The 13,534-nt window shown below is 45.9% G+C and overlaps 1 protein-coding gene across 7 annotated transcripts in view; it reads left to right on the top strand.

Annotated features, from left to right (window-relative positions):
* The window catches only part of atp11c (ATPase phospholipid transporting 11C), a 72,326-nt gene that overhangs the window by 40,710 nt on the left and 18,082 nt on the right, over window positions 1-13,534 (top strand). For all 7 annotated transcript variants that reach the window (XR_011480316.1, XM_023992471.2, XM_070444745.1 and 4 more), the window contains exons 8-26: window positions 107-157; window positions 550-614; window positions 821-902; window positions 1,136-1,286; window positions 3,001-3,198; window positions 4,163-4,333; window positions 4,812-5,023; window positions 5,114-5,185; window positions 5,290-5,363; window positions 5,455-5,558; window positions 5,808-5,989; window positions 7,105-7,371; window positions 7,629-7,806; window positions 8,072-8,174; window positions 8,281-8,426; window positions 10,502-10,561; window positions 11,428-11,555; window positions 11,714-11,915; window positions 12,000-12,103. Coding sequence is in view for 6 of the 7 variants with exons in the window: in XM_023992471.2 (XP_023848239.1) it covers window positions 107-157; window positions 550-614; window positions 821-902; window positions 1,136-1,286; window positions 3,001-3,198; window positions 4,163-4,333; window positions 4,812-5,023; window positions 5,114-5,185; window positions 5,290-5,363; window positions 5,455-5,558; window positions 5,808-5,989; window positions 7,105-7,371; window positions 7,629-7,806; window positions 8,072-8,174; window positions 8,281-8,426; window positions 10,502-10,561; window positions 11,428-11,555; window positions 11,714-11,915; window positions 12,000-12,103 (2,550 nt within the window). In the remaining variant the exon portion in view is untranslated. The remainder of the gene's footprint in view (window positions 1-106; window positions 158-549; window positions 615-820; window positions 903-1,135; window positions 1,287-3,000; window positions 3,199-4,162; window positions 4,334-4,811; window positions 5,024-5,113; window positions 5,186-5,289; window positions 5,364-5,454; window positions 5,559-5,807; window positions 5,990-7,104; window positions 7,372-7,628; window positions 7,807-8,071; window positions 8,175-8,280; window positions 8,427-10,501; window positions 10,562-11,427; window positions 11,556-11,713; window positions 11,916-11,999; window positions 12,104-13,534) is intronic.

The following is a 13,534-nucleotide window of genomic DNA, read 5'->3' as shown; positions in this document are numbered from 1 at the left end:
CTCCGTTCCAGACYTTATGAGCCTCCTCTCAGCAGCRTCCTGTGATGTACATGTATGTTACTGCTATTGGGTGGGGCAGTGCACTCATGCGTGTCTGTGTCTGTAGATTTGTGGGGCGTATGCACATCTACAGGAACAACCAGGAACCTGCTGTGAGGTAAGTGCTCACCACTCCCCCTATTGGTTTCTCTCAGCCCCTCCTCCCCCCTCCTGTACATCAGTCTAAAAAAACAACTAAAAACAGTCTCTTAAGCACTCTCTTTTCCCTTTGCATTACCATCAAATCATTATTTCATTGATCCATAATGCCAAACGAGCATTAAAGTAAAGCTGAACCTGGCACAGACTCAGGGCAGCGCTTCGAAAGCGCTCTCGGAAGCATTTGTCACCGGGCCGGTTTGTAATGGTCTTTATAAAAAAATGTTTTGTGTCCTGTCCGTTAAGAGTAGTAGTCATTTTTAGAGAGTGCTAGTGTGCCACTAAGAGAACGGAACTGTCTTGGTGTTTTAGGTTTGTGACAGTATTTTCTCAATGTGTGGTGTTCTTCAGGTCTTTGGGGCCAGAGAATCTCCTCCTGAAAGGTGCTACCTTGAAGAACACTCAGAAGATATATGGTGAGTTACAGGACATTGTTTAATGCAATTGAGGGTTTGAATGACCCTCAGTGCTGGTGTCAGTGTGTGAGACTATCCTGACTGCTCTCTCTCTCTGCTGTCTGTCTCTCTCTCTCTCTCTGCTGTCTGTCTCTCTCTCTCTCTCTGCTGTCTGTCTCTCTCTCTCTCTGCTGTCTGTCTCTCTCTCTCTCTCTCGCTCTCTCTAGGTGTGGCAGTTTACTCAGGCATGGAGACCAAGATGGCTCTGAACTACCAGGGGAAGTCCCAGAAGCGCTCTGCGGTGGAGAAGTAAGGAGAGTCAAAGAGAATTACATAAAAGGAGAAGCAGATCACTGGAGGGGCTATATTTTTGGTTTAGCCACAGGGGAACAATGATCAATTGTATGATGCTGGGGTAGTTGAAGTCCATTCACATTGATATCAGGGGGATATTGAGATAGATATATAAATAGTAACTGTTTCTCAGTGGATGTATATTCTCAGTGTTGCTAATGGAAGATTGGTTATTACTCCTGTTTCAGGTCTATCAATGCCTTCCTGCTGGTGTACCTGTGCATCCTGGTGAGCAAGGCCCTGGTGTGCACCACACTCAAGTATGTGTGGCAGAGCCGACCAGGCCAGGACGAGCCCTGGTACAACCAGAAGACGCAGAAGGAGAAAGATACCAACCTGGTGAGGCCTTCTCTCTGCTAGTAAGACTTTACGCAAACACTCAAATACAGTTTAGCAGCTTGTAACGCACACTAAAATACAATGCATGAGGGAACCAGCTGTTCCGGATGTCTGTGTGATCACGCTTTCCGTAGCGAGTGAGACCTTTAAACAGGTCAACATTCACAAGGCTGCGGGGCCAGACGGTTTACCAGGATGTGTACGCCGAGCATGCYCTGACCAACTGGCAAGTACCTTCACTGACATTTTTGACCTCTCTCTGTCCGAGTCTGTAATACCAACATGTTTCAGGCAGACCACCATAGTCCCTGTGCCCAAGAACACGAAGGTAACCTGCCTAAATGACTACCGACCCATAGCACTCACGTCTGTAGCCATGAAGTGCTTTGAAAGACTGGTCATGGCTCACATCAACACCATCCTAGACCCACTCCAATTCGCATACCGCCCCAACAGATCCACAGATGATGCAATCTCAATCACACTCCACACTGCCCTTTCCCGCCTGGACAAAAGGAACATTTATGTGAGAATGCTGTTCATTGACTACAGCTCAGTGTTCAACATCATTGTACCCACAAAGCTCATCACTAAGCTAAGGACCCTGGGACTAAACACCTCCCTCTGCAACTGGATCCTGGACTTCCTGACGGCCCGCCCCCAGGTGGTGAGGGTAGGTAACAACACATCTGCCACGCAGATCCTCAACACTGTGGCCCCCCGGGGCATGCTTAGTCCCCTCCTGTACTCCCTGTTCACCCACGACTGCGTGGCCAAGCACGACTCCAACACCATCATTAAGTTTGCTGATGACACAACAGTGGTAGGCCTGATCACCGACAACGATGAGACGGCCTATAGGGAAGAGGTCAGAGACGGGGCAGTGCGGTGCCAGGACAACAACCTCTACCTCAATGTGAGCAAGACAAAGGAGCTGATCGTGGACTACAGGAAAAGGACTGAACACGCCCCCATTCACATCGACGAGGCTGCAGTGAAGCGGGTCGAGAGTTTCAAGTTCCTTGGTGTCCACATCACCAGCAAACTATCATGGTCCAAACACACCAAGACAGTTGTGAAGAGGGCACGACAACACCTTTTCCCCCTCAGGAGACTGAAAAGATTTGMCATGGGTTCCCAGATCCTCAAAAAGTTCTACAGCTGCACCATCGAGAGCTTCCTGGCCGGTTGCATCACCGCCTGGTATGGCAACTGCTCGGCATCTGACCGTAAGGGGCTTCAGAGGGTAGTGCGAACAGCCCAGTACATCACTGGGAGCAAGCTCCCTGCCATCCAGGACCTCTGTATTAAGCGGTGTCAGAGGAAGACCCAAAGAATTGTCAAAGACTCCAGTCACCCAAGTCAGACTGTTCTCTCTGCTAKCGCACGGCAAGCGGTACCGGAGCGCCAAGTCTAGGTCCAAAAGGCTCCTACCCCCAAGCCATAAGACTGCTGAACAATTAATCAAATGGCCACCCGGACTATTTACACCCCCCCTTTGTTTTACACTGCTGCTACTCGCTGTTTATTATCTATGCATAGTCACTTTACCCCTACCTACATCTAAAAACACCTTACGAGCCTAGTTCATTGACCAAGAGTCATAATACACCAATGGCATTCAGCACGGCATTAACAGTGTGAGCCTGTTTCTTCTCAAAGGTCTGTGGAAGTGTTTTAACCCTAGGTTCCCTGTGTTCCCTCTCTCCCCCAGTACCTGAAGATGTTTACTGACTTCCTGTCGTTCATGGTTCTGTTCAACTTCATCATCCCCGTGTCCATGTACGTGACAGTAGAGATGCAGAAGTTCCTGGGCTCTTTCTTCATCTCCTGGGACAAGGACTTCTTTGACCCCGAGATCCAGGAAGGGGCTCTGGTCAACACATCCGACCTCAACGAGGAGCTGGGACAGGTCAGGGGTTAAGCCTGTGTCGATAAGACCATAACCACTTCCCCGAAGGAGCGGTCTCTGGTCATGGTTACCCTAGTTTACATGCCAGACTCCCACTGAAGTCTTACATACATTTGGCCAGATATCCACCCTGCATGAATACTTTGAAAAGGCATCCTATGTGATGTACTTCTCAGTTACCAAGTCATGTTAGATCAGATTACCTCAAGGGGAAGAGGTACAAACAAGGCCGTAGGTGTTGATGGGCTACGTTTACACAGGCAGCACAATTCTGATCTTTTGCCCAATTATTGGCAAGAAAATATAATCAGATTGGTTAAAAGACCAATTAGTCGGGGGGGGGYGGGGGGATCTGGTCTTTTAACCAATCTGATTATATTTTCTTGCCAATAATTGGGCAAAAGATCAGAATTGTGCTGCCTGTGTAAACACAGTTCTAGAGGTCCAGGGCTTCTTTGCTCTTAGCCTCTGTATTTGGTGGCGTGAGATGACCCTAAACCCAAATGAACAACACCTCACATTTCACAATATGAAATGGTCTAACTGTGCCTGATAGGACTTGACTGACTGCCTTCCCGACGTCTTTTTACTGAACCGCCAAACAGTGGCGTCGTAGATCAATCCCGGTCCGCTTGCCAGATGATTACTTCAATTAAAGGTGGTGATTCGTTAAACTAGATTTATGCGGTGTAACTCTGTCAGGGATTAATTGCCCATTGTTATTGTTCGCAGCCATTAATTGTGGCAAGTGTTTTTTTTACAACCCTGGAAGAGTCTCATGCTTGATTCTCACTACAGGGCCTAACCCGAGCCGTACTGTGCTGGCTCAGATCTCTTCTATTCCAGCATGGTTCCAGCGATTATGGTAGATGCCTCTCCAGGCCAGCCCTGTACGTCATGGCTCGGCTCAGTAGTGTGAGACGGGTATTATTCTGACCCTGCAGTTTTGCCTTGTCTCCTCTAGGTGGAGTACGTGTTCACGGACAAGACGGGTACGCTGACCCAGAACAATATGGAGTTCATCGAGTGCTGCATCGACGGCTTCCAGTACAAGTACGCAGACTCAGGCACCGAGCTGGACGGCTTCTGTGTCACAGATGGACCTGTGAACATACTGCAGCAGAAGGCTGGCAGGGTGGGTGACTGTCACAAACTGGTTGTCTGCACCCTCAGTTATTCCAGTCAGGCAGGCCAACATATATGGGTGTCAGATGTCCCAGTGTGCTGGTGGAACCACAGAGGTCACACCGTGTTGACATGATAACAAGCGCCACACGTGTGTATTCTGGCCTGACAACACCCAACCTGTGCCAGAACCAGTGTGATTTAATGGGTCCAACAGTTTGTACTGTCTGCTACCTGTGTTATTGAATCCCATAGAGATGGATYTTGTTAGGTAGTAGTAGTGTTAGCTGTTACTAGGTCATGTCAAAGTAAATACCAGTGGTGTATTCATTATTATATTCATTGAAAAACGTTTAAAATGTTTCGCAACGGCGAAAAGTTAAGGGAGGTCCATCCCTGTTTCTTCAGCCTGTTTGCAATTGGTTCTTAATGAACACACCCCTGGTAAATAGCACACTGTAAAATAAGTATGTCTGTGTGTTTTTCAGGAGAAGGAGGAGCTGTTCCTGCGGGCTCTGTGTCTGTGCCACACGGTGCAGGTGAAGGAGGCTACGGGTCAGGGGGATGGAGTAGCAGACGGTGTAGAGGACCAGGTGGACGGCGTCATGGGGCTGGATGGAGAGACGGTCCGCCCTGCGGACCTCAGGGGCTTCATTGCCTCCTCACCCGACGAGGTGGCACTGGTCAAGGGAGCCATGAAGTAAGAGGCAGGGCCTGAGCAATCAAATCAACTTCTATAAGGGGACTTGGTTTGTTGAATCAGAACATTTCACTTTGTCGCCATCTACAGGTACGGTTTCAAATTCCTTGGTATGGAGAGCAAGAACATGAGAGTGATGAACAGAAACAACGATGTTGAAACGTAAGTCATCGTATAACAAGTTAAATACATGATTTTTACTAGTCTTTTTTTGTCATATAGAATGTTCTCATTTGTTGACTTCACGTTGGCCTCTGAACTTGCAGGTACGAACTGCTTCACGTGTTGAACTTTGACCCGGTGCGAAGGCGTATGAGTGTGATAGTCCGAACCAAATCAGGTAAGGCTGCAATTACCTCCCACGTCGCTGCCTTGTCTCTGCCCTGTGTTGACTCCTGTCCCTAACCTGCCTGGCTGTGTTGGTTGCTCAGGGGACACCATGCTGTTCTGTAAGGGGGCCGACTCCTCCATCTTCCCCCGTGTCAGGCAGGAGGAGGTGGACAGGATACGCATGCACGTGGAACGCAACGCTACGGTGGGTCACAGCAACCCCATCTGTTTCACTAACTTGTGTTCYTACAGCCTGTGTATGTCCGCGCGCTTATGTCTCACAGTGCCCAGGGAGGCTGCCATTTTGTTTTGTGTTCATTTAAGGTTCTTGTTCAAGGTTCACGTTTATTTGCAATAGACACATTGGAAATGTAGTGTTCTCACATTCAGAAACCACATTATCAACGGCGAGTGTGTGTGTTAARGTACTATGTGTGTTTGTGCTACTTGTCAGGAGGGCTACCGGACGCTGTGTGTGGCCTACAAGCTGCTGAGCAGTGAGGAGTATGACCAGGCAGACACGGGGCTGAGGGAAGCCAAGCTGGCCCTGCAGGACCGAGAGGAGAAACTCATGGCTGTGTACAACCAGGTGGAGACCGGGATGAGCCTGATCGGAGCTACCGCCGTGGAGGACAGGTGGGCGGACACGGTCACCCTATTACCCATATAGTGCACTAACCCCAAGGGCTCTGGTCTAAAGTAGTGGACCAAATAGGAGGCCAATTGGGGGCACAGCCTAAAAAAGTGAAGCCATAATGTGTTGAGGTAAAACCCTGCGTGAGAGTTGTATATATTTTTTCTACAATATGAGCTGTCATACAGGCGCACGCGCCTTGTCTGAAGTGCTGCGCTGTTTCCTTGTTGAAGTGCCAGTGTGCATTACGCATGAGGCAAATTAGTCTACATGTCATCGAGGAACAATTTATTCGTTGGCGGGAATAACCAAATTGATCACCAAAATAACCAAAATAATCGCAGGGGTGAATTATTTCATGAATGTGTATTGTGACTTAAAGTAGAAGTTAAAGTTATTGAAGTGTGTGTGTTTAGGATAAACACTACTGTTCAAAAGTTTGGGGTCACTTAGAAATGTCCTTGTTTTTGAAAGAAAAGCACTTTTTTTTGGTTGACCATTTTAAAATAACATCAAATTGATCCGAAATAAAGTGTAGACATTGTTAATGTTGTAAATGACTATTGTAGCTTGAAATGGCAGATTTTTTATGGAATATCTACATAGGCGTACAGAGGCTCATTATCAGCAACCATCACTCCTCTGTTCCAATGGCATGTTGTGTTAGCTAATCCAAGTTTATCATTTTAAAAGGATAATTGATCATTAGAAAACCCTTTTACAATTATGTTAGCACAGCTGAAAACTGTTGTGATTAAAGAAGCAATAAAACTGGCCTTCTTTAGACTAGTTGAGTATCTGGAGCACCAGCATTTGTGGGTTTTATTTATTCAAGTCTTTATCAACATCCTGTTTTCTGTACAAAGTTTATTGGCCAATTAGTCCTGTGCCTGTTAATATTGTAAATTAAAGCCTCTAAGAGAGGTGAGCACCAGAACATCCCGTCTGTCTCCTCACTGTCTGATCCACCGCTTCGGTTACTGCTTCACCGACTGTCTCACACACACACACTGTTTGTCTTACTTCCTCATCCCTCTCGTCCCATCACTCATTTTCTCTGATACACACCCCTTATCATCCATCACTCCCCCCTTTCTCCTCCTCCCTCTGTCGCCAGGTTGCAGGAGGAGGCAGCCGAGACCATGGAGGCCCTGCAGGGAGCCGGCATGAAGGTGTGGGTGCTGACGGGGGACAAGATGGAGACGGCCAAGTCCACGTGCTACGCCTGCCGGCTGTTCCAGAGGAGCACAGAGCTGCTGGAGCTGACGGTGCGAACCCTGGTGGACCTGGGGAGGAAGAGAGAGGAGCGCCTCCACGAGCTGCTGCTGGACTACCACAAGAGGGCAGTACAGGACGCCCCACCGATCAAGGCTGGGGTCACCAGGTCAGTACTGAGTCCAGGGGTTGGAGGTTGAAAGGAGTTTGTTGCCACTCTTGCTAGTTGTCAATTGATAACAATTGGTAGCAAAATATGTTTTGAATGCGAAGGTCTTGAATTATAAGACCTGCTCCTCTCCCAGAATTCTAATTGATGACGCGAACACAGCTGCGTACCTGGACTGGATTTGCGGTCTGGTTTTGCTCTAGTTCGCGTTCTTGGGTCAAATCTAAACCCATCTCTGCATTCTCTGTCCCTCCCAGGAGCTGGTCTTCAGCCAACCAGGACTACGGCTTCATCATAGACGGAGCCACTCTGTCCTTGGTGCTTAACTCCTCTCCTGACTCCAACTCCAGCTGCTACAAGAGTCTCTTCCTCCAGATCTGTCAGAACTGTACCACTGTCCTGTGCTGCCGCATGGCTCCCCTACAGAAGGCCCAGGTGAGTGACGTCCTACGCGCTTGCTGTTAGATCAAGTAGATTAACTGCATATGGCTACGGTAGTTAAAGGCTAACCAGTGTGACAGTTAAGGTCTCGCGCAAAGGTTATCACGTCCTCAAAAACCACTCTGTAATTTAACACATTACACCTGGTAATAATATGACAAATGTCTGCATCTGTGATCTGTGCATTTAGTTTTGAATGCAGAACCGAGTGGGATTTAATTCAAACTCTCTCATTCCTTTTCCGCTCTCTCTCCTATAGATAGTAAAGATGGTGAAGAACTCTAAAGGCAGCCCCATCACCCTCTCCATCGGAGATGGAGCCAACGATGTCAGTATGATCCTGGAGGCACACGTTGGCATCGGTAAGACTCGGGACATCGGTAGACCACCAAAGGCATTAGGCAGTGCCTTTTCTATGTGACATCACATATTACATTGTAATATTTTCCCTCGTCCTCCCTGTCTCAGGTATAAAGGGTAGAGAGGGTCGCCAGGCAGTGAGGAACAGTGACTATGCCATCCCTAAYCTCAAGCACCTGAAGAAACTGCTACTGGGACACGGGCACCTCTACTACGTCCGTATTGCCCACCTGGTGCAATACTTCTTCTACAAGGTAGGGGGCAGCACAGATATTTGAGCGCCATAACAGTATTGTGCTTATGGTTACTGAGGATCATGATGAGGTCATGGTTTGGAGCTGTAACACGGAAGCCTGTGTTGCTGCCAACCAAAGAGCAGTAGGTATGCGGGTTATGTGGGAGTGAGGTGTACAATACATTTAAACTCAAGTTTTTCACAATTCCTAACATTTAATCCTAGTATAAATTCCCTGTCTTAGGTCAGGTAGGATCACCACTTTATTTAAAGAATGTGAAATGTCAGAATAATAGTCGAGAGAATGATWTATTTCAGCTTTTATTTCTTTCATCACATTCCCAGTGGGTCAGAAGTTTACATGCACTCAATTAGTATTTGGTAGCATTGCCTTTAAATTGTTTAACTTGGGTCAAACGTTTCGGGTAGCCTTCCACAAGCTTCCCACAATAAGTTGGATGACTTTTGGCCCATTCCTCCTGACAGAGCTGGTGTAACGGAGTCATGTTTGTAGGCCTCCTTGCTCGCACGCACTTTTTCAGTTCTGCCCTCACATTTTCTATAGAATTGAGGTCAGGGCTTTGTGATGGCCACTCCAATACCTTGACTTTGTTGTCCTTAAGCATTTTGCCACACTTTGGAAGTATGCTTGGGGTCAATGCCCATTTGGAAGACCCATTTGCGACCAAGCTTTAACTTCCTGACTGATGTTTGGAGATGTTGCTTCAATATATCCACATCATTTTCCTTTCTCATGATGCCATCTATTTTGTGAAGTGCACCAGCCCCTCCTGCAGCAAAGCACCCCCACAACATGATGCTGCCACCCCCGTGCTTCACGGTTGGAATGGTTCTTTGGCTTGCAAGCCTCCCCCTTTTTCCTCCAAACATAACTATGTCATTATGGCCAAACAGTTCTATTTTTGTTTGATCAGACAAGAGGACATTTCTACAAAAAGTACAATCTTTGTCCCCGTGTGCAGTTGCAAACCATAGTCTATCTTTTTTTATGGCGATTTTGGAGCAGTGGCTTCTTCCTTGCTGAGCGGCCTTTCAGGTATGTCAATATAGGACTCGTTTTACTGTGGTATAGATACTTTTGTACCTGTTTCCTCCAGCACCTTCAAGGTCCTTTGCTGTTGTTCTGGTATTGATTTGCACTTTTCTCACAAGTACGTTCATCTCTAGGAGCAGAACGCGTCTCCTTCCTGAGCGGTATGACGGCTGCGTGGTCCCATGGTGTTTATACTTGCGTACTATTGTTTGCACAGATGAACGTGGTACCTTCAGGCGTTTGGAAATTGCTCCCAAGGATGAACCAGACTTGTGGAGGTCTACAATGTTTTCTGAGGTCTTGGCTGATTTCTTTTTTTCCCCATGATGTCAAGCAAAGAGGCACTGGTTTGAAGGTAGGCCTTGAAATACATCCGCAGGTACACCTCCAATTGACTCAAATGATGTCAATTTGCCTATCAGAAGCTTCTAAAGCCATGACATCATTTTCTGGAATTTTCCAAGCTTTTTAAAGGCACAGTCAACTTGGTTTATGTAAACTTCTGACCCACTAGAAATGTGATACAGTGAATTATAAGTTAAATAATGTCTGTAAACAATTTTTTGAAAAYTTACTTGTGTTATGCACAAAGTAAATGTCATAACCGACTTGCCAAAACTATAGTTTAACAACAAATTTGTGGAGTGGTTGAAAAACGAGTTTTAATGACTCCAACCTAAGTGTATGTAAATTTCCGACCACAACTGTACACAGCCAAGTCTTCTGATGTCGATAAAGGACCGTGATTAAGCTCATATGATTTATCTGACACCCGAACACCAAAGCTCTTCACCAAAGGACATATCTGTCAGTGGAGGCTGCTGAGGGGAGGACGGCTCATAAAAATGACCAGAATGGAGTCAAGGGAATGGAGTCAAACATATGGTTTTCATGTGTTTGATATCATTCCATCCGCTCTGTTACACTCCATTCCAGCCACTTATGAGCCGTCCTCCCCTCAGCAGCCTCCATTGATGTCCATTGCCTTTTGATGTCCATTGCCTAACCTCGGGCTCTTTTTCCCACACTCTTGTTTACAGAACCTCTGCTTCATCTTACCWCAGTTCCTGTACCAGTTTTTCTGTGGATACTCCCAGCAAGTGAGTAGTGGTCTGGGCCCTGCTGGGGCTCCTCTCTCTGAAGTTCAAAGATGCTCTAAACATGAAAAGGCAGAGTATTCCATTGAACCGCAGCACCTTCTCCAGTCTACGCCCATACTCTTCCCCTCTGGTTGGAATGACCCCCCCCCCCTCTCCTCATCTCCGGAGTGAGCCTGCAGTATGATATATATATATATATATTATATAATATATATATATATATATATATATATGACATATAGTACATATAAAATTGTATTGGGCACATACACATATTTAGCAGATGTTATTGTGGGTGTAGCGAAATGCTAGTGTCCCTAGCTCCAACAGTGCAGTAGTATCTAACAATACACAATAATACACACACATCTAAAAGTAAAAGAATGGAATTAAGAAATGTTTAAATATTAGGACACGCATTGACTAAATTAGTATATACATATGAAATTCACATTATTTATATACAGTGTGACTAGTACATCCCCTTGGATACACCAAGTAATTCTTCGCCATATTAGCCAATGTGCCAAATGATTCATTAATTTGGCACATGTTTAACTCTAGCAGGAGGTGATCCACATTTTCACATCTGAGTATACACAGCTTACTTCTGATATGTAAATAGTCTCTCAGTAGCTCAGTGAAAAATATGCCCCTCATCTCAGTCCTGCTCTCTCAGGTCCGTCTGTGTGTGTATATATATCAAAGGATGGGTTGTTGCATGTGGCCACACGGCAACGGGCTCAAGGCTATAGAGCCCTCTTGCTGTGTAGCTAGTGTGTGTGTGTGCGCTCTCCTCTCCGTGTAATTAACCCCTTGGTTCCCAATCCCTCCACTCCCTTCCCCCTCCCTCCCGTCCTCCCCAGCCCCTCTACGACGCAGCCTATCTGACGATGTACAACATCTGTTTCACCTCAATGCCTATCCTGGCCAACAGCCTCTTGGAGCAGCACATCTGTATGGAGGTCCTGATGGACAATGCCGCCCTCTACAGGTAGGACCGGGAACTAAACTATTCATTCTGCACCCATGCAGAGAATGCARAGGCTTCTAGTGTGGTTAGGACTAGCCAGGCAAGTGGTTTCAAAATCTTTGTATTCTTACGGTCTCCCCATCCTTCCTTCCTGCCCTCTTTTCTCCCTCTCTCCTTAGGGACGTAGCAAAGAATGCCATGTTGCGTTGGGGCCCCTTCCTGTACTGGACACTACTGGGGGTCTACCAGGGCCTCTTATTCTTCTTCGGGGTCCGCTTTCTCTTTAGTAACCCCGCCCTGCAGGATAATGGCCAGGTGTTTGGGAATTGGTCGTACGGAACGATTGTTTTTACTGTCCTCGTTTTCACRGTGACGCTGAAGGTAAAGCACGTTATAACTCAATTGTGTTATTTGAAGTACATTTTTAGACCAATGATAACACTTGTCTTCTCTTTGTGGTTCTAGCTGGCTATGGATACTCGCCATTGGACGTGGATCAATCACTTTGTCATCTGGGGCTCGCTGGCCTTCTACATGTTCTTCAGCTTCTTCTGGGGTGGGATCATATGGTGAGTACTGGATCATCTGGTGCATATTTCAATTAAGGCTGACCCCATTTAGTCGACTGGTCGATAGGCTGTTGGTCATCCGAGATTTCTTTAGTCGAGCAGTAGCAAAAAATAATAATGATAATCATGGTGTACAAGACAGCGGTCTGATTCGCGCCTAGTGGACTGATCCATTGCGGGGATGGCACAGTCCATCATTCTAAGACGTGCTACTGAAATTGTAACACAAATGAAAAAATCATATTTTAAAACGAATGCGCTATCCGCGTTGGATAGTGGTCGCTGTCCGCGGTTCTGAAACACATGAGTGCGCTGTTGAATTGGCGCCTTTTCCTAGACCATGTTTCTATGGGCATAATAGCAAAGTTAACCGGCATGTTGGTGTTGAGAACAATGTGGCGGAAGCAGCAGTGGAGTTAGGAGATGAGAAAACAGCACTCACCTTAATTGTCTAAGAAAATTGAGAAGAGAGGAAACCCCAACTTAATTAGGTCTATATTCAATAGRCAAACTGTTAAATGTGCCTGGCTCTATACATCGTCCACATACACTACCGGTTAAAAGTTATAGAACACCTACTCGTTCAAGGGTTTTTCTTTATTTTTACTATTTTCTACATTGTAGAATAATAGTCAGGACATCAAATCTATGAAATAACACACATATGGAATGATTTAGTAACCAAAAATGTGTTAAACAAATCAAAATACATATTTTATCTTTGAGATTCTTCAAATAGCRATCCTTTGCCTTGATGACAGCTTTGCGTTTAACTGTTCCAAATTGTCCGAAATTGTATATTTAAAATAATAATACGCCTCCTTTATGCTTGATCTCGTCGTTGTTATTATTATCATCGTTATATCAAGTAATGTCATTGTCTTAGTATAGCAGCCTTGCGTAAACACCACCGAGCTGTAGGCCTAAGAGCGCYTCCTGTTTAGTCAATACCGTAACTTACTTAGGCCTATATTTCAATAKTTAGTGCCTTCGGAAAGTTTTCAGACCCCTTGACCTTTTCCACATTTTACGTTACAGCCCTAATCTAAAATAGATTTTTAAATGTATATATCCTCAGTAATCTACACACAATACCACATAATGACAAAGCAAAAACAGGTTTTTAGAGAGATTTGCACAKAAAAAAGATGCCTTATTTACATAAGTATTCAGACCCTTTGCTATGAGACTCGAAATTGAGCTCAGGTGCATCCTGTTTCCATTGATCATCCTTGAGATGTTTCYACAACTTGATTGGAGTCCACCCGTGGTAWATTTAATAGATTAGACATAATTTGGAAATGCCCACACCTGTCTATATAAGGTACCACAGTTGACAGTGCATGTCAGAGCAAAAACCAAGCCAAGAGGTTGAAGGAATTGTTCGTAGAGCTCCGAGACAGGATTGTGTCCTCAGATTGGGGCTGCGGT

The sequence above is a fragment of the Salvelinus sp. IW2-2015 genome, linkage group LG8 (assembly GCF_002910315.2).
Source record: "Salvelinus sp. IW2-2015 linkage group LG8, ASM291031v2, whole genome shotgun sequence".
NCBI lineage: Eukaryota > Metazoa > Chordata > Actinopteri > Salmoniformes > Salmonidae > Salvelinus > Salvelinus sp. IW2-2015.
This window is presented reverse-complemented; position numbering and strand designations above follow the sequence as displayed.